We start from the raw sequence: 24,728 nt of genomic DNA on the forward strand, positions 1-24,728 counted from the left end.
CTCCTGTCCCCTGCTGACAAGCCTGGGATATTCACAGTCTCTGGTGAATAGGAAAGCTGGGTTCACATGTCTCAGATTAACATGATCCTCAAGTGTCTGGTGTGCTGGCTGTGTGGTGTGAAAGTGCCCTTGCCATCTTGCAGAAGTGTTCAGCGTAAGATGTTTCAGGGCCAAAAGGAGGCAGTGAGCCTGTCTCCTCAAATCGCAGCCTGTTTTCTGTGCAAGTGGCCAGAATGCTTCTGTGCCAGGTGGGTTTGCAGATACAGGCCCCCACACCTGTATCTGCAGGGCGTGAGGTCTGCAAATGGCGACAAGAACTTAGTCTTCTGCACAGTGTCTGATGTAGTTGAAAACTAATCCGCCGAAAGGCCCTTTCCCCAAACATTTGCGCGGGCGAAACCTTAATTTCCCATCATGCGTATCTTCTCTATTAAACACATAGCCTTTATTAGTGATAATGACAGTGCCTGTTCTCGCTGGAGCTCTGTTTGCCAGGCTCTCTGAAAAAGGCCACCTCTGGCCTCCCCAAGCCAAACAGGGAAGGGAGTAGGGGGTCGAGTCCCTGACTCATCCCTGTGCAGCCGCCATCCAGCCCTTCTTGTGCTTGAAGTTGACACCGGCTTCCTAATACTCCCTAGAGTCCGGGCACCGTCTAGTAGCCCTGGTGGAGACAGACGGTTTTCAATGTCTTTCCATTTGGACAGTGTCCAGCCAAGATGGCAAAAGCTTCAAGCATAAACCACCTGCTAGAATCATCTTCCAGCCTAGCAGCCACCTCAGCCCCTTATAATGTAGTTCATTGGGCTGCACTGGCCCTTTGGGTAAGCCACTGGTGAATCAGACATGGGCCTGGCATCTTAGAATTCAGGAAGACGAGACTTAGAGCAGATGCCACCAGCCAAGACACAAGGCCAACCGCCCCGAGTGCCGTATGCAAAAGAGGCGCAAAGAAGGTGACGCAGAGAAATAGGCAGGAAGGACCAACCTGACACAGAGCCTCCAGAAGGGGCTTCAAAAGGAAGCGGCGTCTCAGCCAAGCCCTGAAAGCACCTTGAGAAAGAAACACGGGGCCTGGAGGACAAAGGCATGAATCGATAAGACACCTAAACTCTTGTCCCAGCTTCCCCAGGAGGGGCCACAGCCGCAAACTGGTCTCTTTCCCAAGCGTTTACCAAGAACCTCTGGGTTTGTTTCCCCCAGATGACAGGAATTTCTTGCGGCTACAGAGCGATGGCCGAAGAGAGGGCCAGTACGCGCGGCTCATCAGCCCTCCCGTGCACTTGCCCCGGAGCCCCGTGTGCATGGAGTTCCAGTACCAAGCCACGGGCGGCCGCGGGGTGGCGCTGCAGGTGGTGCGCGAAGCCAGCCAGGAGAGCAAGCTCCTCTGGGTTATCCGTGAGGACCAGGGCAACGAGTGGAAACACGGGCGCATCATCTTGCCCAGCTATGACATGGAGTATCAGGTAGGGTGGTGACAGGAGGTGGGTGCAGAGATCCGAGGGAATCTTTGTGATGTGTATTTCAGGATTTCAAAGGGCCGTGCCCATTCATCATTAGGGAACGTGGTTAAGCACTGCTGTTTTCATTGTGTTTCTCACATTGCCATGGCAACTGAATGACACTCTTATTTGTTATTCAAAACGTGCCTATCTCCACATCCAGACTTGGTTCTTTGTTCCTCCTATTGCCTTTTATATTGCCAAAATCTTCCCAACAAATGTTTCTTCTCTCCATTTTAGTTTAGATTGCTATCAGGTAGGCTGACAAAGGGACACAGAAGCCAGGGAAATCAACACGAACCAACCTCTACACACACACACACACACACACACACACACACACACACACACGGGAAGGAGACTGCCCAGCCCTCTCGCACTCCAAGGAGAGGGGAAAATCCTGCCAGACCTGTCCCAGGGTGAACATGGGAAGGGGAGGATTGCTGTTTGCACTCAGTGGCCAGCCGACCAGAAAGACTCCCAAATGAGTAGTTTCTCTCCCAGTGGCTCCAGGAGCGGAGTTCTATTATCTCTGCCCCACAGAGCAAAAGACTGAGGCACAGATGGGTCTGCACAGCTGTGGCTGAGGCTTGGGTTGGAGTAGACACACTGTGGAAGAGGTGACTGAGAACCAGCCAAAGCATTAACCTGCTCCTCCCCAGACGAGAAGCAGCAACAGATGGCTGGTGAGGCAGCCAACTGCTCGCTCGGCTTGCCAGAGGACATGTGCTAGTTTGCGGAAAGAACCCGGGAGGGTGGAATGAGGGAGGATTGAAGACCACAGAGCAGAGGGGCCTCTGTGGGCCGCCTGCAGTCGCCCTGGAGGTTGCAAGCTATCCCGAGTTCCGCCGCACTCCTAACTGCATTCCCGTTTAGAAACCTGAATGCTTCGTGTTGTAAGTGCCGGGTTGCATTTTTGTCTCCCCCGCCAGATGGTGAGATTCTCTGGGCAGAGGGTCTGGCTTATTAGATTTTGTGACTGTCCTTGTGCCTGGCACATAGTAGGTGTTCAGTAAGCTATTGGTGAAGGAAGAGATCCTTCCCCTCCTAGTTGTAATAGTGGAGCCCTAAGACAATGTTACCCCCAAGGCAAAGCCCAGTGCTGTATTTCTCACCTTACCCCCACCTGTTATGTGCTCTGAGTTTCCGAATACAGTACCTGCATTGGGCATTTAAAAGATTCATGAGAAAGGAACCTCCAAAATTGCTAGAGACATTTCAACCCTCCTGTAAACATGTCCTGATTCTCGTCCTTTTAATCTCTACATTCTGATTACTAGACAACAGTGTCCATCACCTTGTTATATATATTTTTAATCCTCTCAGATATACGTTTGATTTGAACCACTCTTTAAATTAAGATTTCAAGCACCATAGTCATGTGGTCAACAGATGTGTGTACCAGGTACAGTAACGCACACACGCGCGCGCACACACACACACACACACACACACACACACGCTTTAAGCTGCAGTTAACAGAGAATTGGAAATCTTTGCACTATTTCCAAGCAGCTCAGTTAACCATGGCTCTTGTTCTTCTGGCTTCTAGATTGTGTTTGAAGGAGTCATAGGAAAAGGACGTTCGGGAGAAATTGCCATTGATGACATTCGGATAAGCACTGATGTCCCACTGGAGAACTGTATGGGTACGTGAATAGCTGTCTCTTTGTGGCTCTTCCAAATAAGATACCAAGGGCTGGGATATACAAGAGGAAGCATCACACCATTTTCAAACCCAGTGATACCCAGGGGGTAGAACAGCAACAGTCTGTGTAGGAGGTGAGGTATGAATGTAGTTGTATCTTAGGCTGCATTCAGGATGGGAGGGGTATAAATGAGATGAAGTCTTCTATCTCCTGTTCCCATTCAGAAATAGACATGCATTAAGTATATGGAGACTCAGGGTGCCAAGACCCCATCGTCAGACTCCAGCTTTTAGCAAAGAAAATGCTAGAGGCTGAGAGCAACTGCCAGTCAGAATTACATGCTGCAAAGGTTTGATGTTTTTAATGGAAGCCTTCACTGGTGAACGAAAATAGTACATATGTTATATCGGAGCGATAACACAATTACCCAAGTTGTTCTCTTACATGAATGAATTACAGGGCAAACTATGGCAGGTGAAGTAAGATTTTAGAGTTTGCTTTGAAGCTGACGCCTTCAGTGCCCAAGATCCCAGAGTTGTAAGATTAAACATCACATGCCAGGTGACCAGCACAAGAAGGACACCATGAGTGTCCCTTTGGACAGAAGTGCTGAGCGACCAGCCCAAGGAAGATGCACACATTTTACCCAGGCCACCCCAGGGGCATCCTGACCATCTCCCATGAGAGCCATGGGCATTTCCAAAACAAGAGGGAATCCCCAGAAGGAACGGACCTGCTTTTACTTGGCAGAGTAACTGTAATCACTCACCGAGTGCTTTTCTTGGCACGTGGGTTCCGGATGTGTATGTGCCTGATGATGTCAGGAGCGCCTGGGACCACCCCAGTCCCTTCAGGCAGCTCTCGGGCCTGGGCATCTAAGCGTAATCCAGGCTCTGAGAAAGTAATCAGTGGTAAGTGACTGATTACAATGCTTTGGGGACCCATTGCTCTATAAAGGACTTTTTGTTCCAAAGCAACTCTGGGAATCTCTCCCCACCCACCCAGCCCCCGTGATACTGATATGTTAGACACAGTCTAGAGCGTGAGGAGGACACAGGACACTTTCCATGGGGTATTACCAAAAAAATTATTGGAAGTCATCTACATCATACCCTCTGCCTGCCTGATTGTTTCTTCCCCTTGTCTAACTCAATATTTTTTCTTTTTTTTCCCCCAGAACCCATATCGGCTTTTGCAGGTGAGAATTTTAAAGGTAAAAAAAAATACGTTGTTTTTTTTTTTGCATGTCTTTTTCTTCCCCCCATGTGATGTGAATTTGGTATGGGGAAGAAACCTCCAAATTTGACAAAGCTCACACGAGAAAAGAGACACCACACCTTCCCGCCACTAGATGGCACCAACCACACCTGTAGCTTCCAGGAAAGAGGATTGAGATCTTCACTGTCTCCTGTTTAATTAAAGTTTAGAAACCTATAATAGAGACAAATAGGTTACAGATAAACCTTTCAGCCTTGCATTGTCCAACGGGGAGCAATGAGGCTGAAAATGCATGAGTGGCGAGAAAGGAGAGGCTGTGGGGGAGAGTGAACAACAACAAAAAAATCAGTAGTAAATTAAAAGTGAAATGAGGTGGCAATGATTTATTTTCGCCTGAAGATGGTTTCTTTCCAGCTGCAGGGCACCAAGGCAGTGGCTTCAATGAACCCTCAGGGAGGTACGGTGGCAGGCCACTTTAGGAGGGCAGAAAGTTAGGGAAAAGACACAAGGAAGGATAATCCTAAGGGGGAAAAGGTGCAGAATTCTGGAGCCGGTGTCTGGTAAAGGGAAGATGGAGGCACATATGCTGACTGGAGTTAGAGCATTTAAATAGGGGACTGAAACACAGCACAGGCCATTTTCTCCCTACTAAAGGAGAGAGCACAGTAAAGAGAGGGAAACGGGATGATGGCCGTACCCTCAGAGCCTGGGTGGTGGTAACGCCTGTCCTGTGGGGGTGCAGTGGGTCCCACACTCTGCCCTCCTTGTGCTCCAGTGAGTTCGCACCGATCACGTTTCCGCCCACGGTCCCCGTGCTGAGTGTTTAGAAGCCACTCCTAAGTTCTTCCTTTCTGTTGGCCGGGGCGGCGAAGCTCATTCAGACACTCGCCCTCACCCGAGGACAGGGGTTTTTCATACCCTGGTTTATGCAAACAGTTGTGAGGCTTCCTGTGCCCTGTTTGCACTGGCTGGCCTTAACCCCAGAGGTGGCAGCGTTCCAGCGGTAAGGGAAGTCATTGTTACATCTGAAGTCTAGACTCGTTACCTTCGCTCTCATGAATCTGTCCAGCTCCTGGCTAGAAAGAGATGAATTCCCGGTTTGCCACCTAGATGCGCCGTTGCCTCCAAATCATCTGGCCTCATTTTCCACTCCTCACCCTCTAAGCAAATAGGTGGGGAAGAAAGCGGCAGAACAGAGAATGACAGACGGACACAGAATACAATTTCTTTCTCTCTCGCCCTTCCTTGCCTCCCGAATGGCATCCCGCTCCCCGCTGCACATTGTAAAGGGTGGAGAGTATTCGTGTGCATGTTGGTGCTCTCTGGGCGTGAGATTTATGCTAATGCGGATCTGAGCATTGGGAGGGAAGCTGAGATCCGAACTGAATCACTTGGATCACAGTTGCATTCAAGCTCTAACCTCTAGGACCCAAGGTAATGTTTATGTTGGGGAAGTGAAACCTGCTGATTAAGACTCAAAGCTCCCGGGAAGGCTGGCTGAAGGCTTGCAGCTATGACCACAGACATGGTTGTGAGTGAGCACGCGTGTCTGGGTCCATGACTGACAAGCACGGGGGCTAAGTGCTCTGCTTCTGTAAGAGAATAAACAAACCGGGGCACATGTGCTTCCTTGAGGTTGTGTTTACCGTGAGGCTTTACAGTCGAGTCATGTTCTCTTGTAAAAAATATATAAATAAAATATCATCGGAGCCGCAGTGCTCATTTAGCCAAAATAAACACAGGGCTTAGTGACTTGAAGGTAAGCGTCTCCAGCGCTCTCATGATGGGCTGATCTGGGGCGTTAAGCAAAAGCAGCACACGGGGGGTGTGCGTTGGCCCATGACTGTTGTCTCTGGAGGTAACGAGCACTTTGGAAGAAGGAAGCTGAGCCTTGGGGGGGCAGAGACTGGGCCAAGGAACATAGAGTCAAGAGCAGGATTGAAACTGAACATGGACAGTTTCTATCACATTGTCAAGCTGTACATGGCACTCAGAGTCGGTAGCCGGATGAACCCAGGACCGGTCTTCTTTTGGGCCGAGACCCCTCTGGCCTCAGCATGCAATCTGTGTTTTGACTCAGGCAAAGCCTTCCACTGGCTAAAGGAAGGAGGACCATCTGCCCTGCCTAACCTGGTGACTGGTGCACTGCTCCTCTCCTGGTCGGGGCACCGCTGGCCCTGGTGGGAGCCTGGGTGTCCTGGGATTAAATTGGCCTTTTCTCTCAAAAAAGGGGAACAAAGAGAACTCAGGTTTGGGCAGGCAGGATGCAGAGAGTTGGTGGTTCAACGCTAATAACCATAGATGGTTACATTGTTAGTGTGGTTGGGTTTTTTTTTTTTTTTTTTTGAATCTGGGTTATTTTTCTTTTCCATTATAAATTAACCATGTGACAGACGCAGTCTCATTCTTTGGGAGAGCCCAGCGTGGACTAGGTCAATCTTTAAGGAAATGCAATAGAAGTGGCCTCTGGGCTGGGTCTTGTTAGGTACTCTTGATCTGTTATATTGGCAAGTGTCTTTCATTGTTCTGCCTCTTACTCATTTCTCGCCATGAAACATTTTTTTTATTCCTATCACCTTGTGTTTTCTGCTTCGTGTGTATACTTTGATTGTAAACCAGGGTATGAGTCAGTAATGAAGAGAAACAAGCCATAGAGGGAAGGAACAAGGAAAAGAGAACGTGAATAAGCTGCGTTGTCATGTGATTTGTAAAAAGACTTTTGTTGTTGTTGTTATGAGTCACGTCTTAAACAATGTAGCCCGGGTGGGTGTGCATTTTTTTTTTTCCTTTCTTTCTTTCTTTTTTTTTTTTAAGCATCGGCTATAAGCACAGTGCCGTCATGTATCTTTTTCTAGAACGTGAGCTTTAACAAATGAAAACCTGTACAAAGGAAAAGGACAAAAACCCCGAAAAGTGGTATAATTAAGGTGATGGATTATTTCCCCTTAACCAATACTTTCTTTTTTCCATAAAAGAAAACAGAATAATAAAGAAGTCAGTAAAAATGTGGAGGGCGCATGATCAGAGCTCTGTAGCTGTTGACCAAGTAGTTATTTTTAGGAGCTCACAGTAGATGCAAGAGGTTTTGTTCATGTTAGAGGCTGAGGACTTTGAACAACGCAGGAACAGGGACACCGGGTCTGGTACCCTACCCACTAGAGGCCCGTGGAAATCCCAGGCACGGGGGCTCTCAGGGAAGGTGGTTGTTACAGTAAAGCATTCAGAAGCACTGGGTCTGCCACTGATGGATGCTAAAAGGGACATCAGTGTCTCTTGCTAACTAACGGCTGTGAGCTTGGGCTCTCAGACCAGTTCTGAGAGCCGTGGGTCTCGCTCAGAGTTCACTTTCTGCAGCCCTGCTCAATTACACCAGGAGAAAGTAAACATCTCAGTCAGTCTCCTGGGCACGGAGGGGAGCAGTCTTAAGAGAGACCCATTCCCAGGTAGTGACAGAGCTGGCCGGGGTGCGCCTCACATTTTAAGTTCTGTTTGTTTGGTGCCAACTGGTCCAAACCAATTTGGACCAATTCCCACCACCTCTCCCTTTTTATCCCCCCCCCCGCCAATTCCCACCACCTCTCCCTTTTTATCCCCCCCTGCCAATTCCCACCACCTCTCCCTTTTTATCCCCCCTGCCAATTCCCACCACCTCTCCCTTTTTATCCCCCCCTGCCAATTCCCACCACCTCTCCCTTTTTATCTCCCCCCCCCCTTATTTCCCACTGGCCGTCTCCCAGAGGCATTGCCCATCAGTGCAGTGTCCCCCCATCCCAGGGCGCAGGACCTGGGGTTGGCCCCCCCAGTGCCCTCTCTCCTTGGCTTCCCCTTGAGCTCTTCTCTCCTAGAAGCACTTCCAAGAGGCGGTGAGGGTTACGTGGCTGAAAGGCAGAGAAGCATTCCTACGCCCTGCCAGGGTTCCGGAAAGGCGGCTGTGGTGTGCGATTCCTTCTCCTCGGCCCCCCTCCCCTTACGTCTCCAGCTGCCGGATTGAGGCTAGGTGTTGCTGAGCGAGGAAGCATGGAGATCAGATGTGCGTAAACCGCATAACTGCTTGGCTGCCACAGCTTGCCTAAGGGGACACTGAGGCATTCTTTGTGAGGTTTGCTTGTGCAAGCTGCCTCCCCCCGTCACAGAGGCCCGACGTGCCCCTCCTCGCAAGCTCGCCATTCATCTAAACAGCTGCCAACGTCAGTTTCCCTAAGGGGAGAAGGACATTTTTTTCACCGACGCCTCCTCTCTCCAGGAAGAGAGTGCCACCAGAGAGAAGTGTCCGAAACTCCAGCCAGCCACAGCTCTGAATTCAGAGGCATTTGGGATAGATGTGAGGGATCAGTGCAGCTTCTGCGAGCCTAGTGGCACCCTTCCAAGGCCCCTCTGGACACTGCTTGTAAGGCCAATTAAAGAGTCATTTCTCAGGGAGACGTTGTACTTTTACAGTCTTCTTCCGAACAGGCCAGGGGACGTGGCCGCGTTCGTCTACTGTCTTTCGTAAACTTCTCCAGAGGCGCCAACCTTTTTCGTTTGTTTGTCTAATCTCACAAACTCAACAAGCCTTTTTGTCTGAAATACTCCTTCGCCTGCACCTCATTTCCAAGCTGTGCAGCGAGGACGCGGCCGACAGGCCAAGTCTCCCCACAGCGAGGCCACCTCTTACTTGCAGCGAGCCTTGATCCCTTCCTCTGGGAGAGATGGCCCCGCCGGGCACCGGGGTCTTTCAGAGCATTTCTTTTGGAAACCTGGGTGACTCCTCCTGGTCCAGAGGACATGGGGTAAACTTGGCTGTAGGACGTGCTTTCTCTATACAGTGGTTCAGCGAGAACTTGACCGGGATGGTCCTCAGACAGGTTCAGACGGAGGCTGGAGGCAGAAAGAGAGAGGGTGACTTCCTGTCCCATCCCAGCTTGGTTAGAACCGGGGTCTGCACGCTTCTTCTGGAAAAGGACAGAGAGCGTGTCGGGCTTTATAAGACTCTGGGTCGCAAGTACTCAGCTCTGCCGCTGTAGCACAGAAGCAGCCGTAAGCACTATGTGAGGAGGGTGGCTGTGTTCCAGAATGGACAAAACTGGGCAGCGGGCCAGAGCGGTCATCCGACCCCGGGGCCCTGGCACAGGCTGGGGATTGCATGCACGTGCTTCTGGTCCTGACGCTGCTACTTTCCAACGGCGTGAGCTTCCTGAGGGCTCCAAGCCATCGCTAGGGTTTTGCTCTGTGCTGCGCTGCCCTCTTCCTCGATGTTCCTCCAGGTAAAACCAGGAGGAAATCGCTCATCCTCTCAGATTCTCGGGTCTCCCGTCCGAGGGTCACGAGGAGCAAACAGGGTGATTCACGCGAAGCCTGTCGCCCTATACCCTTCCCATGGAAAGTGACCGCTCGTTGTAGCTGTTGTTATGGCCACATTTCCCAGGGGTTTATTAATTCAGTGACCCTGTGTGCACGAGAGGAATGGAAGGAGCACTACCTGGGTGTCTTCTTTTCCTCAGTCTCCTCCTATGCATGGCTTCTTAGAATTTATGGTTTGCCAGAATTCAAATTCTTATGCCTTTGCATTGCCCCTTTCTCCAGGGGGCCCAGAACTTTTACAGATGGAAGCCTGCTCAACCTTGCAAATACACTTGAAATTATTGACTATTTAAATATCTGTTTCTCATTATCTCACACAATGAGAAAACTTTGTGGAGAATTAGAGAATGGTAATTAAAGAAAAATAGTTCAAGAGTTGAAGGCATTTTCCAATTGGGTTAAAAAAAGGGGGGGGGATGTGAATAAGTGCTAGACGTTACTGCAATCAAAAGGAACATTCCAGTCCAGCACATTGCTAGCTCTAGACAAGGCTGAGGTCTTACCCACCCTCTTTCTCCCATATCGGGGAACCAGCCCAGGCTCCTTTGTTACAAAGCAATGGCCCAGCAACCCCATATGACTGAGGGGATAAGTGGGGCCAAAATAGAGGCACTCACAAACCTGGGCACCTGGTGCAGGTGACATCTATCTGAGGGGGGTACCTTTTGTGCAACTTCACCTAAGAGGCACAAAATGAGCGAGCAAAATTGCTAGCACCAAGAATAACTGTTATGTGAAGTACCAGTGGGTCGTTAATGTTTTCCCGGGAATCTGGATGTTGTTTCAAATACATTCTCCCATCCATCCATCCATCCATCCATCCATCCCTCTGACATCCATTGGATTGCTGCTATTGTCTGGGAAGGCTCTTTGGAAGGGCATCTAACCCCTGTTGATCTATCACCTTTCTTTTCTCTGTCTGGCATAGTATATAGCCTTAGTGTATAGCCCCTGAAGGCTGCCACAAAGCCAGATTCCAAACCAGCAATCCACCTGCCTGTGGGAGTTAAGTCTCTTTAGCTGGAGACTGTTCTGAGAAACTCTGGCCCCAACTGTGCGTCACCCAAAATTGCCTGTGGGGGGAGGAGAGAAGAATTGGTAGGTGGATCCTCTCTTTCCTAACTCCCTTCATATTAAAAGCACAAACTCACATAGCATGCTTCCTCATTTCTCAAAACAAATGTCCAAGGAAAATGTTTAAGGAGCTGACGTACTGTCCATCACTGTCCATAAGATGGCTTTTGTCACGAAAATTTTCTTCATGTTGATAACTTGGGGGAGGGGAGCATTGGTAGGAAAGGGGAAGGGGTCTCATACCTCAAGTGGAGTGTGTCTTCCAAAGCGGAACAGAACTCTGAGACCAGGGCTCTCGCTGTGACTCTGAACGTGTAACCCGTGTATTGCGATCTCCCCTTCTTGTGGGCCCTGACATCCTCCCCGCCGTGGCCCAATGTTGTCTCTATCACAAGAAACACTTCAGAAGTAGCACTGAGGCCCAGCCCTAGCACTCTGAGCCCTGGGGCCGGGGGGGGGGGGGGGGGGGGGGGGGGGGTTACTTAATGTTGAAAACCAGCATTTTGACTGAAGGAAAGCAAGCCTTTGAACTGAAACTATGTGGTTTGGAGGGAATGTGAGCAGTTGTGACCATTTTTGGCTTGACAGAAATTTGTGCTGCTCCCTTTGTGGTGTATGATCAGGTGCTTCAGGTGGGGAGTGAATCCCTGTGGATGTATCACCTTCCTTTCTTCTCATTAGAGGAGGGCTCTCACTGTGGCACCAAATCGAAATCAGAAGCAAACCCAAGGATGCCCTTTGGGAAGAGGGGGTTGGCACTGGGGAACTTCAGCCCGTCCCCATGCACTTTGTTGTTTCTCGTGCATTCTTCTGAGCCCACATGAAAATCCAACGGCAGGGTGGTTGCCAGGCAGCAGATACTCTGAGTGACCTGAATAATGAGTTGCCACCAGTTCACCGTGACTCAAAAGCTGGCCATTTTCAAGGAGCTGTTTTCAGCGCCTTGCTTTCTCTTTCCGTTTCTACGCGTCATTTTCAATATGGTCACAAAGATTGACAGAGAGAGAGAGAGAGAGGGAAAGGGAGGGGAGGCAGAAGGGGGAGAGGGAGATAAAGAGCTTTCTCAGCTACAGAAATGAAATTATTAAAAGACAGAAGTGATTTGGGAATAAAGGAAAATAGAGGAGGTGATAACGAAGGAGACGAGATAGAACAGGGACGGTGGGGCTCTGGACGTGGCTGCCAGTGTATATGCTGTGTGACACATCCTTGTCAAAGCTCTTCCGATACTGCACCCTCCTGGTGGCCCGAGAGGCACCAACAAACCCTGCACTTTAGCAGAAGGGGATCCCTAAAACTAGAGGAACCAGTGATTAAAGGCTGGGCAGGTGGACAGGCTCTAGAAGGTAGTTCCAGCAAAATGCTCTCATTTTGCTTCCACTTCTGAGACACATCAGAAGGTCTGACCCACCCCCCAGCTACTCCCCCAAATCAAAGAGAGGCGTTGTGGTGTTCAGGCTGAGGAGTTGGCCAACACTGACCCACAGATAGGAGGCTTCCCCTCAGAAGCCCTTCAGTCAAGAGCATTTGTGGAGCGCTTTCTTTGCCCATCCCCTGAGGGAGACATCAACAGGAGAGGGACTTCTTCCACTTGAGGGTCTCCAAGCCTCATGGGGGGGGGGGGCGAGGGGGGCATGAAAATCTAAATGCACCCTGGCTGCATCTTGAGTAGAGATACACCTACAGTGTGGGACCAAGGATGGATGAAGAAGGCAGCGGCCCCTCCCAGCCGTGCGTCCCCCTGGGGGATCCCAGGGACAGAGAGGATGGGTCCTTCTGGCCACCACCACTTGATGGAAGCAGCTAGGGATGGAAGCTTTCATAGGTTAAGCATACATCATTTTTCAGAAGTAAAGATCATGTCTGGTTTTGGCAAGCTCCAAAGCTCCTAGTCCCATTCTGGGCCAGATTCTCATCTGATGTAAATCTTCGGGAGAATCAAGTTGTAGCACTGTTTTGCATCAAGTGGGACTCTGGCCAGTCTTTCCCCAGAGTTTCCCTGGGCTTAAATCTGCTATATCGTCTCCATGGCAACCAGAGGCTGGCCAGCGAATGTGGTTGCCTTCGAAATCCTCTGCTAGCTTCTCTTTCCCTCCTCTGTCTTTTCTGAGATTAAGAATGATCTCCCTCCCTTGGCTCTCACTTACTCACTCTCTCTCTCTTAACATACCCATATCATGTGTGCCCACATTTTTTTTTTCTGTTGCAACGTCTTTCCAATCAGCTTTCAAAATCCTCCATCCAATTAAAAAAAAAAAATGAAGATGCGTTAGTCATGGCTTGACAGTGATAACTGGCCTGTTTAGACAAGACCAGGCTGATTTCGATGGGCATGGAAGCCTTGGCAAGCCAAAGTGGAATTCACCTTTAAGTCTAGCCAGCCTAATTAATACATTTGTTTACGAATGCTGGCCAACCGGACCGAATACTCTATTTCCACCCCTTCCGAGAATCAGCCTGCCGGAATCCCGGAAGTCGTTCCAGCATCATTTACTTGCTTGTGCGCATCCGTGGGTGTCCGTACGCGTGTGAATTATGACGCTTCTGTCTACGGTAGGGTAACTGCGGTTTAACAGAAAGAAGGAAAGAGCCTTGTAATCATACAGCTCTTGGTTGAATCCCATATTTACCATCACTTGGCCTCTCTGAGCCTCTGTTTAGACCTCCATCTGTGAAATGGGTCCGACAGTGCCTATCTCATCAGGTTGCGAGTAGGAAATGATGTCAGTCGTTTAACAGTGCTTGTCACGAGCGAAGTACTCAGTACCGTCTTATTCCCCTGCCCCTTCCCTATCCGCTCCAAAGCATGTATGTGTTTTCCTTTTTCTTTTTTTTTTTCTTTTTTTTTTTTTTAATTAATTTTTGGAGTAGTCTGCATGCTCTCAGCCTAGCAACACTCTTCTGTGTCTCTCCACCAGGGGGCACCCTCCTACCAGGGACCGAGCCCACAGTGGACACGGTGCCCGTGCAGCCCATCCCAGCCTACTGGTATTACGTAATGGCCGCCGGGGGCGCCGTGCTGGTGCTCGTCTCCGTCGCGCTGGCCCTGGTGCTCCACTACCACCGGTTCCGCTATGCGGCCAAGAAGACCGATCACTCCATCACCTACAAAACCTCCCACTACACCAACGGGGCCCCTCTGGCGGTGGAGCCCACCCTAACCATTAAACTAGAGCAAGACCGCGGCTCGCACTGCTGAGGGCCGAAGCCAAGGACGGCACCCAAAACAAACGAGAAAGACTACCAACACGTTGCCTCGATTTTGCACTTTTTTCTCCTCGCCTAGTCTCTGTGTGGACTCTCAAGACATCTCTGTCTGTCTCTCCTCTCTCTCTCTCTCTCTCTCTCTCTGGGGGCCCAAACCCTGTGTGCTTTTATTCATCCTGACCATTGTCCTTGGGTTCTCTCTCTCTTGGTTTGTTTTTATCCTTTGTTGATTCCAAACCAACCACCCCCACCTCTAATGCTGCATCTTGGAATATGAGAAGAGATACGCCCCTCAGCACTTCACAACTGAAGGCTCAGCTGGTTTTCTTTCAGAGACTGGTTCCCTGTTTCTTCCCCTTGCCTTATCCCATACCTCCTCCCGGTGGGCAGTGTGCCAGGAGACCGGAGAGGAAACCTGGATCTGTGTGTTTGTACATAGTATATACATGTGCGTGTGAATCGCTCTGTGTCGGGTGTGTGTGTATGTGTGTGTGTGTGTGGACGTGAGAGAGAGACTGGTTCATTGTGGGGGTGGGGGGTAGTGTGTGTGTGGGTGTGTTCAGAGAGGACCCCCTTTAACCCTTGTGTTACTTCTCCGGGGGTACATTCTCCAAAAAAAAATAATATGCTGTACTAGTTTTGTTTACTTGGAGAAGAGATTGAAGCTTTTTGTTGCCTTATCTAGCTCTGGCTGGGTTTCTGTTGGCTACCACTGTCCTCTCCAGGTACCTAAAAAAACTCGAGGCCGCATGCAATGAAATGTGGCCCCTCCCATCCCTATCCCATTCCCGATCCACCTGACCCAAGAGGAAAGTTCCCCCAGCGCACTCAGACATGACCCCTTGTCATGTCTCCTGGAGTCTTGGAAGTAGCAAGATGGCAGCCATTGGGTGCGTGCAGAATCATCTCTACTTCCAGCCCTGGAGCAAATCTGTCTCGTGTTGCCTTATGAAAGGAAAGCTCATAATGAATGTGTGGCTTTTATCAGTTAAGTCCAATCTTGGAATACGTCATAAAGAATAACAAGTCTGAGACTGGCTTAGGAAAAGCAGTAGCCTGTTTAAGGTGGGAGCGAGAGGTGGAGGAGAGAAGGGAGGAGCAGGGATGTGGTCTTTTCAAAGTCTCCTCACTTGGGGGGTTTTCTGTGCCCGACTTGGGATGGAGTTGAGTAAGAAGCTTAAAAATTGTAATCTTTGGTATTCTATTGGTCATTGTAATAGCATTTGTAAAATATGGGGGGAAAGGGATCGTTTGCTTTCCTTTCGTGGTGTTAATGTGTGCCTGAATCTATAGCCACTAAAACATAAGACTGTTCACCTGACTTATTTAAATATTCTGAGGCTATTCAGAAGTAACCATATTTTTTAAATGTCAACTGCCAACCCTTAAAATGCTACCCCTTAAAGCATTCGTAGCATCTGGCAAATACACCTTCTTAGGCTGGCCTGGCATCTCCAGATGTTGCTGCATCAGGAGAGGGTATAATGAAGATAAATCTGTTGCTGCCCGTGTGTCCTCTCTAAGCAACGCAGGGAGAGGGATGTTAGAGATAAATTGCCTAATGATATTGTACAAAGGATAGATTCAATAATGAAGTCAATTTCATTGATAGAAAATGCGTATTTTAACGAGACGCTCAGTGACTTGGGGCTCAGCCTTGGGGGTGTTGATTTCTCCGCTTCCTGCAAGGAATCCACCAGGGAAGTGTGAGATTCTCTCCAAAGATGGTTGCCTGGGCTGAAAGCCTCCAGGTACCTTCTGAGAACAAAATATTAATTTTTTTTTTTGGCTGCTTGGGAGAGAGAGACTTTTAGCATTCTTTCAGAATATATTCGCAGGTCCCTCCAACACACGCTCACTTTCGCATCTGGTTTGTTTCATCCTTCTGAAAGAAAGGTGCTCTCCCACTCTTATTCTATTTCAAAGAGCTACTCTGGCTCAACCACAGAAGCTCTGCCAAGAAAAGAAAAGATGAAAGGCTAGAGCATGAGCTACCTTGAGATTTCAAGTGTCCTACCCCAGCTGAAGATGGAAAACAAAGCTGCGAGAGGGAGGCGGGGCACAAGCCCAACATACCGTGTGATGAATTCCATGCCAGTCACTACGGGCTTTTTATCTCAGGTGTCCACATCCAGCTGTGCATTTGGGGCCAGGCATTCCCTCGAAATGATTGACATCCCCATAGGCACCCCGTGGAGGTATGGTGTCAGGAAATTACACCTGGAAAATCCAGCCAGTGTATCAACTGTCTGAGTTACTTACTATCTACCCTTGAGGATTTCCCTTCTTTACAAGAAGATGACAACAACTTTGTGCATTTGCTGTGTCTTTATCTGGTGCCCCATGTGGCATCATCTTTATGTACATGCCATAGTTGAGAATGTGAGACTGCTCAAATCTTTGTGAATCCCATGATGAACTTCAGCTGGGGATGTCACACTTTCTCCTTCTCTCTCTTTCTCTCTCTCTCTCTCTCTTCCTCTGGCCCAGCAACTTTCATAGTATTATCTAGGTACTATGCTAAAAGGGCAGCTGTTCTATAAAATCATGCTTTGCAGCTTTAGAAAGCAAAATTCTGTATTTCATGGAGGGAGGGAAGGATCACTCTCTTCTAAGAAAAATAGACTGGACAGGTGAATGCATGCATGCATGTGTTTAGAGTTGCTTCTCAGAAGACAAAAAGCTGATAGCAACTACTAAAATATAAATGAATGAATGAATGAATGAAGAATTGAAGGTCTAGCTCGGGCTGGTAAAGTTTTTGCCTTAGTAGAGGTTTCATATTAACAGCTCCAGGAGGGCAACCCTTATCTCTGGGGTTTAAAAAAAAAAAAATCCCATCCTTGATATTATTCTAACAATTGCTCTCCCCTAATTGCTGGTGAAGGCAGAAAAAAGAAAAAAAAATTATAGCATTGCCATTGACAAAACAGGACCCTGAAAATAAAGTGAAATTGTCTTTTCCCTCACCCCACAGTTTTGGGATTAAAGCCAGAATAGGATAGGAAATCCAGTAATATTTCTGACGTTGATACCCCATCTTTAAAAAGATCTTGTCTTTAAACTAAAAATAGCAGGCAAGCAAACACCTAAATAATCGATAATTACCAAAGAAAAACAACAAAACAAGAAAACTTAAAGATTTTTACTTCCTATTCTTATCCCTCTTCCTATAACTGTGACATCTCTTGCATTGCTCAGTTGCCTGTGTGTCTAAATAACTTGTGGACATTGGAAACTATTTGAAAATGTATTGTGTGGAATGTAATAAAATGATGATATTTTTATACAAACATCTGGGTTTTTTTTTTTCCTGTTTGCCTATGAGAACAAAGTTGAAATGTAGGCTTTGAACAAATTGATGTTTTCCAAAGTTTGACCACTGCCTTCTGAGCTAAGGGCACTGCTGTGGGAGGTACGTGGGTTTTCTCCTTGAGGCTGGATGCCAGTTTTTTCTTCTTTTATTTTTATTACTGCTTGTTAGGAGTTTTATCCAATTTGTGCAGCTGAGCCAACTTTTATGATTGGTGTGGGATTTTGCAAAAGTTGCTAAGTGCTAAATTGCTCAGTGTGATTCCACAAAATTTCTCTTGATGGCAAATCCCTGGAGATTGGACTCTGCCTTTCATGGGGCCCCAGGGGGAATGGGACCAGTGGAGTTGAATCATGTACTTGGCTCTACAGAGACAGATAGCTTCCTTTGGAGAAGAAGCGGCGACATGATGCCCCTCGCCTACCAAATCATTTCTTCCATGGGGACATTGATCTCTTTAGGAGCACTTTCCCAGACAAAATGGGAACTTATGGCGTGTTCAAGGCTCCAAAATATTCCAGACTTCATTTTGGAGCAAGTAATGAAGATAATTATACGATGACTGTGTACCTGGAACTGTCCAGCTAGAGCAGTCTATAAAAGGAATGTTCCATAAAAACTTTGAGAGAGGCTTGGGGAAACTTACCCTAAAAGCCAGATCTTGTGGACACATATTTTTCTTTGGTTCTCCCGTTTGGGTCATTAGTGATTAGTTATATCAAGTACATAAAATATTTCTATCAGTGGGGGATTGGCAGGGAAACGTAGGCAGTACAACGTGGCAGTGAAACGGTGGTCAAGAAGAAGTTGGGGAAGGATTTTCCACCACCCCCTATTCCTGGGGTGTATTAAGAGCATTCCATCAGCCCAGGAGACTTCCTCAGGGGTCCAAGAACCATCCTTAAAGGTTCTAAGAAAAGGGACTGTCCAGAGAGCCTATTTCCACCAGAGTCCTACTTTTCCCCTCTAAACCCAGATCCAGGAAGGAATACTTTTTACATCTGTAAAACCTGTCTAAGGGGTGCTAAAAGGAAATAGGAGTTTGGTTTTCAGATCCTACAGGAAACTCTGTTAGTACAGATGGCTCAGTATAGATGTCACTGTCTGCCCTATGCCAGAGAATAGAGTAGAATGTCCATGATGAGAGCATTGTTTGTGCCTCTAATGACAAGTATAATTATCCATTTTGTGTAAATGATCTTTGGCTTTCCTTAAAGCCATTTGTTCCCATTAGTAAAGGATAAAATGAAAGCCTCTCCAAAGTATTTATTTCAGGCAAATACCCAGGCTCAGTCAACACTTCCCTGAGCTGGCCTGGGGCCAAATCTGCCAGACTAAATTAAACCAGCCATCACTTATGCTTCATTAGCGTTCCTGTTTTTAGAGCCATGGTTGAGAATTTCATCGTTGCTCTTCCTGCTTTGGTTCTAGTCCCAGGGCTAATTCTAGAAGCATTCTCTCTTCCCCAAAAGGGCAACGACTGTTAGGACTCTAATCTTAGGCGTCAAGTGCAGCACTGTTATCAGTGTGGTATTTCAGAACGAGCCCAAGCATAAATGTTACAGACATTGTGTTTCCGTGGATCATAAATACCAGATGTCAAGGCCCCGTGTGTCTTCCTTGGCTCCCACCTGGCCCTTTATGATGGTTTAAATGTGTGTTCTTGCTGTTGAAGCAAGACAGCACCCTCCCAGTCCAGATAACCCAAGCCCAGCCGATCTGCTGCGGCACGGCGTCTGCGTCCATCGCCCCTCTTCACTGACTTTGCAGTTGTTTTGCACAAACATTGTGGCCTTTCTGTAATCTTTGGTGAAAAGAGCTTCATTTTTAAGTTGTGGTTTGTCCATGGTGTGGGCTACACATCTGAGCCAAGGTGTAGGTGCGGCTTGCTTTCGCTCTTTAATTGTGCACATCACTGGGGCTCTGCCAGCTGTCCTTTGCCTTTCGTCCCCTTCGGTGATGGCCCAAAGAAAACACAAAACAAATCCAACCGGAGAAAAAGGAGGGGAGAGAGGAACACCAGCTGATGGTCTTAGAGTCAGCAAAGAATCGCCTTATGTAAATAAATTAAAATCTGAGAATAGTGTGCGACTTAATTAAGCCTGACATAGATCAGGTGCACTGGAGTATGTCTAGAGGTTAGATATAATCAGGAACCTACACCCTCAAAAGGCGTCAGGCCACATGCCTCAGCCAGAATACACTTGCAGTAACCGTGTGGAGGAGTCCGTTGGCCCCAGACCTAAGCGCAGTAGAGATACAAGATGTGAAGAATGGCCAAGGAACAAAACCCCTTTTAGCATAGTGTGGCTCAATGGAGAATCTAGGTGCTTGCGGGCGGCCAGCAGAAACCATTCCTCCTTCCCCCCACAGCCCAGTGGGCAGGAGACCCACAATCATTCTACTCTAATTGTCCTTAGGCTTTGCCGTCACCGACCTCCAAGAGCCCAAAAAGACTAAATGCCCACAGGCACTGCACCAAGAAATAGGAAAGGCTGTTTGAAAAATCAGCAACTGACATTCTAGCATCACCCTGGGGGCGGAAGGGGGCAAACGTCTTGTTCTGGAGGCTTAGGACCAGAGTGGTCAGTGATCCTGAAAGAGGTTGTTGGGGGAAATTTTAGGATAATAACTGGCTGGATGTTTCTCTCGCTTTTTTTTTTTTTAAACTTACAAGTTATACACAACGACATCCTGGAAATGTGTACGTAATACGGAAGAAGCAGAAGTCCATTTCGTTGCTAACCAGTCCCCCTCTCTTCCCCAAAGAGAGTAATCACGAGAAACAGCTTGAGGTATATGTTTCCAGGCCTTGTTTTAGACCTTTACAAACCTCTATGTCTGTGTCCGGTCATGTGGTCTGTTTGGTTGGGATTCGGTTTTGTTTGCATAAATGGTATCACAACATTTGCTCCGTTGTCGGACAACTTTCTCCTTTTCGTTTCACAAAATCTTGACAAGACGTCAGTACCCACTGCCAGATTACCCCATCGTGTTTAGCTCTTGCATGGCATTCCATATTGTACCCTAGTTTATTAACTGCTCCCCTACTGGTGGGCATTCCGGTTGCGTTTGATTCCGCTTTTTTTTTTCTGTTATAAACAATACTGCAATGAACATCTTTGAGGCTGCATCTTTGCGCACATGTTTCTCTGCGATAGGACGAGTCGGCCAAATGGTGTGCCTCGCTTCATTTTACCAGATGCTTCAAGTGGCTGAGGTTAACCTTTTGCAGCGAACCTGTCCCCATTTGAGAGAGTCACAAACTAGCGGACGTCCTGGATTCTATCCCCTCCCGCATCGCCACAGGCCACGTAATCCCTGGGGCTCTCTCTCTCTCCTGGAGTGGGTGGAGCGCTTGTAAGAGAAGACTTTATATAGTTTTAGCTGAAGGGAATTTTAATCGCAGGGCCTTTTTTTTTTTTTTAACTGTCAATTTGTGGCGAATGTGGCCTGACTGTAAGTGGCAGCTCACCAGAGCTGTGGCAGCTGTGGTACAGGGGTTAATTCCATCCCTGGGTTCTGTAGGCAGAGCCCTGTTCTCCATGATTAATGAGTTCCACTTGGTTTCCTCAAAGAATGACTGCACTGTGCCTTGCTGTTATTTATGTTTCCTACTAAAAAATTCATGTAAAAAACATCCTTTAAGGTCAGTGCACAGTATTGTGCTGCAGACTAAAATATTCCGGCAGCCGCGAGTAGGGCCCACGTGTCGACGGAAAGTCTCCAATGCTTGGGGCCTTAGGACCAAAGCGCCTGCCGCGGTCCCCAGGACAGCAGGCTTTCCGGGCCAAAAGGTGGCGTCGGGCTTTCTTCCGAGGAGGTCCAGGCCTGCTGGGACCCAAGGAAAGTGACCAGGAGGCGAGGTTGTTTTCTAGTGGGAGGTGTGTGTGTGTAGGCAAAGCTGCCTGCCCCAAGTGGCGAGCGGAAGAGAAGCCAAGGGGCCTGTTGGGTCAAAACACCTTTTCCTCCAAGAGCGCTCCCCTGACTTCTACTGTGCACTAAGACAAAGGGATCTTGGTAATGGGAGTTGGACTCCGAGCATAATGGACAGTGTCTACCGCCATTTGTGGGCTTTGTGGGCTTTTTTCTCCGCCCTGCCAAAAACCCAGGACTTCTGCCTCTTGGGCATGGGGTTCAGGTGGATAATTGGGGGAAGTTCAGGAAAGAAAGCAGCATGAGCATGACACATGGATGAGCTCGAATATGTCACTGCAAACACACCCACACGCGCACGCACGCGCACGCACACGCCTTGTTTTGTCTTCTGTGTGTAATCGTGCAAAATTGAACTCTTTAGAGATCATGAACTAACGTACCCCTAAGCGAGGGCGCTGATCCAGAACCGGCGTGGTAGTATACCAAGTCTTGGCTTTCGGCAGTAGAGCGTTCGTCGTCGGGCGGCAGGACTCATTAACACGGGGCCTCGACTAGAGTTCTCTGACTTGCCAGAGAGCAGCCGGCTCCAGTAATGATGGCAGTGCAGAGAAAGCTTTGAGCTGGAGGAGGCCTTGACCGAAGTCCTGTTCTCAGCCAGCCTGCTAGTTACTGAGGCTGCCTTTTAGCACAGGCCGTTAAAGAACCATTTCGTCCCTTTGTGTTTCCTTACCGCCACCGAGGGCCTGGGAGAAGGAGGCCCGCGTGGACTTCCCCGTCGCTTCTCCTGGGCAGTTCCCAACAGTTGGCACTGAGGCGGGAAGATGGGCCTTAGGACCGAGGCGGGGGCCGACATGGATGGTAAAAGCAGCCACCCAGAGCACCTCATTAGCCTCGGCCAACTGCAGACCGAGGGTGTAAGCTCAATAATGGCGTTCATAGGAAGTCCAGACCCACGACGCCGTCCTCTGTCTCGCTCTGCAATTCGCCACGGGGACTCCATCCCCTCCTCTTTCCCCAAGGAGGACCTGTCTCCACCCCTCTGCCTTTGTGCCAGATATCATTCGTCTTCAACTTCCAGGCTCCCCTTTCTGCACCAACCCCCTCTCCTAGTGGCCCCTTCTCCTCTCCTCTGTCATTCTCATACTTGCTCCCCACCCCCACCCCTTCATCAAACTCTTTCCCAGAGAAGTTGGGGGGGCGGATTCCCTCAAACGAAAGCTCAATTGGTTACTTTCCTCCAAGCAGTTGTGTTCTTACTAGAGACCAAATTATTCTCTTATGTTATAATTACAGTCCTGGGATAACAGCAAGCTTCTGGGGAAAATCACCTCTTGAGTGGGTAGAGACAGGTTCCTTTTTGGAACCCCGAACCTCTTACCACAGTGTTGTTCATTCTTGTGTTCTGAAGTAGAGCCCACCTTTTAAGTAGAGCAAGCTTACTTGGTGAGATACATAGGGCATGTTTTCAGGGCCTTACAGAATATGAGGGGAGGCTTTGACAAGACATCTCTTTTTCACAGTGGAAGCGAATGTGGTTTTGTTTCTTTGACGCCATTCTTTCACTCACCCAAGAGGTAGGAAACTACTCCACCTGAGTGGTGTTCCCATCATGCACACTTCCTGAGTATCAGGATTGGAGGAGAGAAGAAATGTCAAAGCCCACTGGGCGAGCTCTCTGAAATGTGAACATGTGAGAATTTCCCTGAAATTTTAGGGTTTTCGCACCTTCATACTCTGAGAAGGTAGCCAACAAAAGAAGAATTGCTTTTTGTTCACGTATCTATTTCTTGTTGTTGACGTATCTACTGATACTTATGAAGAAAATCTCTGATTTTTCAAAGACCTAGGGTGGAGGAGAGATTCCAGAATGTTCCTCCATCATCATTGCTGGGTGTTTCCAACCTGCACAGTTCTGAATCCCATCTTTATAGCTAAATATTTCTCTGGCTGCGTTTTTCTTATTTTCACATCATCGTTGGGGCTCAGTGGAGCCATTCTGGCCTCAGCTGCTCATCCGCCTCCACACTTGAAAATATTATTAGGTCATTTCACAGCTTTCTCATTTGCAGTTGGTATTTCCAACCCTTTTTAGTGTTTCCATCTAGTTATTCAACTAAAAATAATAGAAAATAATGGCTAAATTCAAGTTCAGACTCCAGACCTCAAAGTTCAGACTCTCAAACCTGTGCTTTCCAGCTCGAAACCATGTGAAAACTCCAAAAAATATTTTTTTCCATGACTTTGCATATATTTGGCTATAAGCCCAAGAGATAAAAACCCATGATAAAGGATCTTCTGGTGGTGTTTCTCAACTCAAGCCAAACCCAGCAAGGGATAAATGGCTCTCAAGTACCCTGACTCTCTAATGGAGGAGCTTGGCATAGCTTTCATCAACATCTGAACTTTTGGCTCCTGTAGCAACTGGGGATGAACAAACTGAATTAGGGAAATTAAGGTGGTGGGGTGGGGCAGGGGGGGGACCTTCAGCCAAAACTAAATGTTAAACTGAATTAAACACTGCAAAAGGCCAAGAAATATCTCCTAGTCCTTCGTTATTTCTCATTTATTTCAGTCTCAGGGTTACATCTCCTGCTGGGATCAAAACGAAATGGCTGAGAGAATTTTCTAAAGACTACTCCCATCTGAACAGTCCGGTGATTTAGCTGGCTCAGGGGTTTCAAGAACTTGGAATCAAATTCAGCAAGGGTTCTAAGTAGCCAAGAGCTTATCCCACATAAATCACAGCCCCAAACTAGGTGTCGAAAATGTGGCTTACTCGCCTTAGCACTGATTTGTTCAATGACTTACTGCATTTTTCTACCCTCCTTCTTCAATTTCATTCTCTTTAAAATAGAAGCGGTGACACCTGTGCCTGTGAAAATGAATGATTTCAATGATTTTCTGGGTGTAAGAGACTCTTCAATCCTTGCTTTGAAGGCTGGTTGCACTTTGGTGGGTTAAGTGGCCATGTTAAGGTTGGTTTTATCAGCCTGGCTTCTGTTAAGGTGGAAGTTTAAAACTCGGGGCACAATTTACCCGCTACTTTTTCAATTGCCAGTTCGCAGGGCTGATTTCTAAGGCAAACAAACCAGTACTGGAAACATGGGATCTCACAGCTTCCCTTTACCTGTCTGTTTCGTGGTCTTCTCTTTCCACACACACCTTAAGGCGGCTGACTTCAGGGAGCAACAACCTAGGAGAAGACAGACCTGGGGTGAAGACTGGGTTGGTGAGCAGAGTGGGGTTTTTTTCTATGGGAGTCACCTTGTCTACCTCAACCAGCAGCCTCTTGAGAGTGCCCTCATCAGAAGGGCCCTCAGATCTTTCTCATTTTCTTCCCGTAAGACACAGAAGACTAGAGCAGGGAAGAACACGAGTGGTTACTTTCAGAGGAGCAAACTGAGACTCAGAGGGTCAATGACTCGCCCAGGCTCTCATACCCGCGGTGGATAGCGGAGCTCAGATGAGAAGTAGGCAACCTGTTCCCAGTGCAGTGCTCCTCCAAATCCCATGCTCCTTTCCTTCAGACAGTGAGCAGAGCTGACACTA

The 24,728-nt window shown here is 48.2% G+C and overlaps 1 protein-coding gene across 4 annotated transcripts in view; it reads left to right on the top strand.

The window, feature by feature from the left end:
* NRP2 (neuropilin 2) overlaps positions 1 to 24,728 on the top strand; it is a 116,958-nt gene that overhangs the window by 81,385 nt on the left and 10,845 nt on the right. For 2 of the 4 annotated variants that reach the window (XM_043577605.1, XM_043577606.1), the window contains exons 13-15: positions 1,201 to 1,463; positions 3,052 to 3,148; positions 4,326 to 4,346. In XM_043577605.1, coding sequence (XP_043433540.1) covers positions 1,201 to 1,463; positions 3,052 to 3,148; positions 4,326 to 4,346 — 381 coding nt within the window. Of the gene's footprint in view, positions 1 to 1,200; positions 1,464 to 3,051; positions 3,149 to 4,325; positions 4,362 to 13,698; positions 17,281 to 24,728 lie in introns of those variants that run through there. The other 2 variants (XM_043577607.1, XM_043577604.1) reach the window with 2 other exon arrangements.

This window comes from Prionailurus bengalensis, chromosome C1, assembly GCF_016509475.1.
Source record: "Prionailurus bengalensis isolate Pbe53 chromosome C1, Fcat_Pben_1.1_paternal_pri, whole genome shotgun sequence".
NCBI lineage: Eukaryota > Metazoa > Chordata > Mammalia > Carnivora > Felidae > Prionailurus > Prionailurus bengalensis.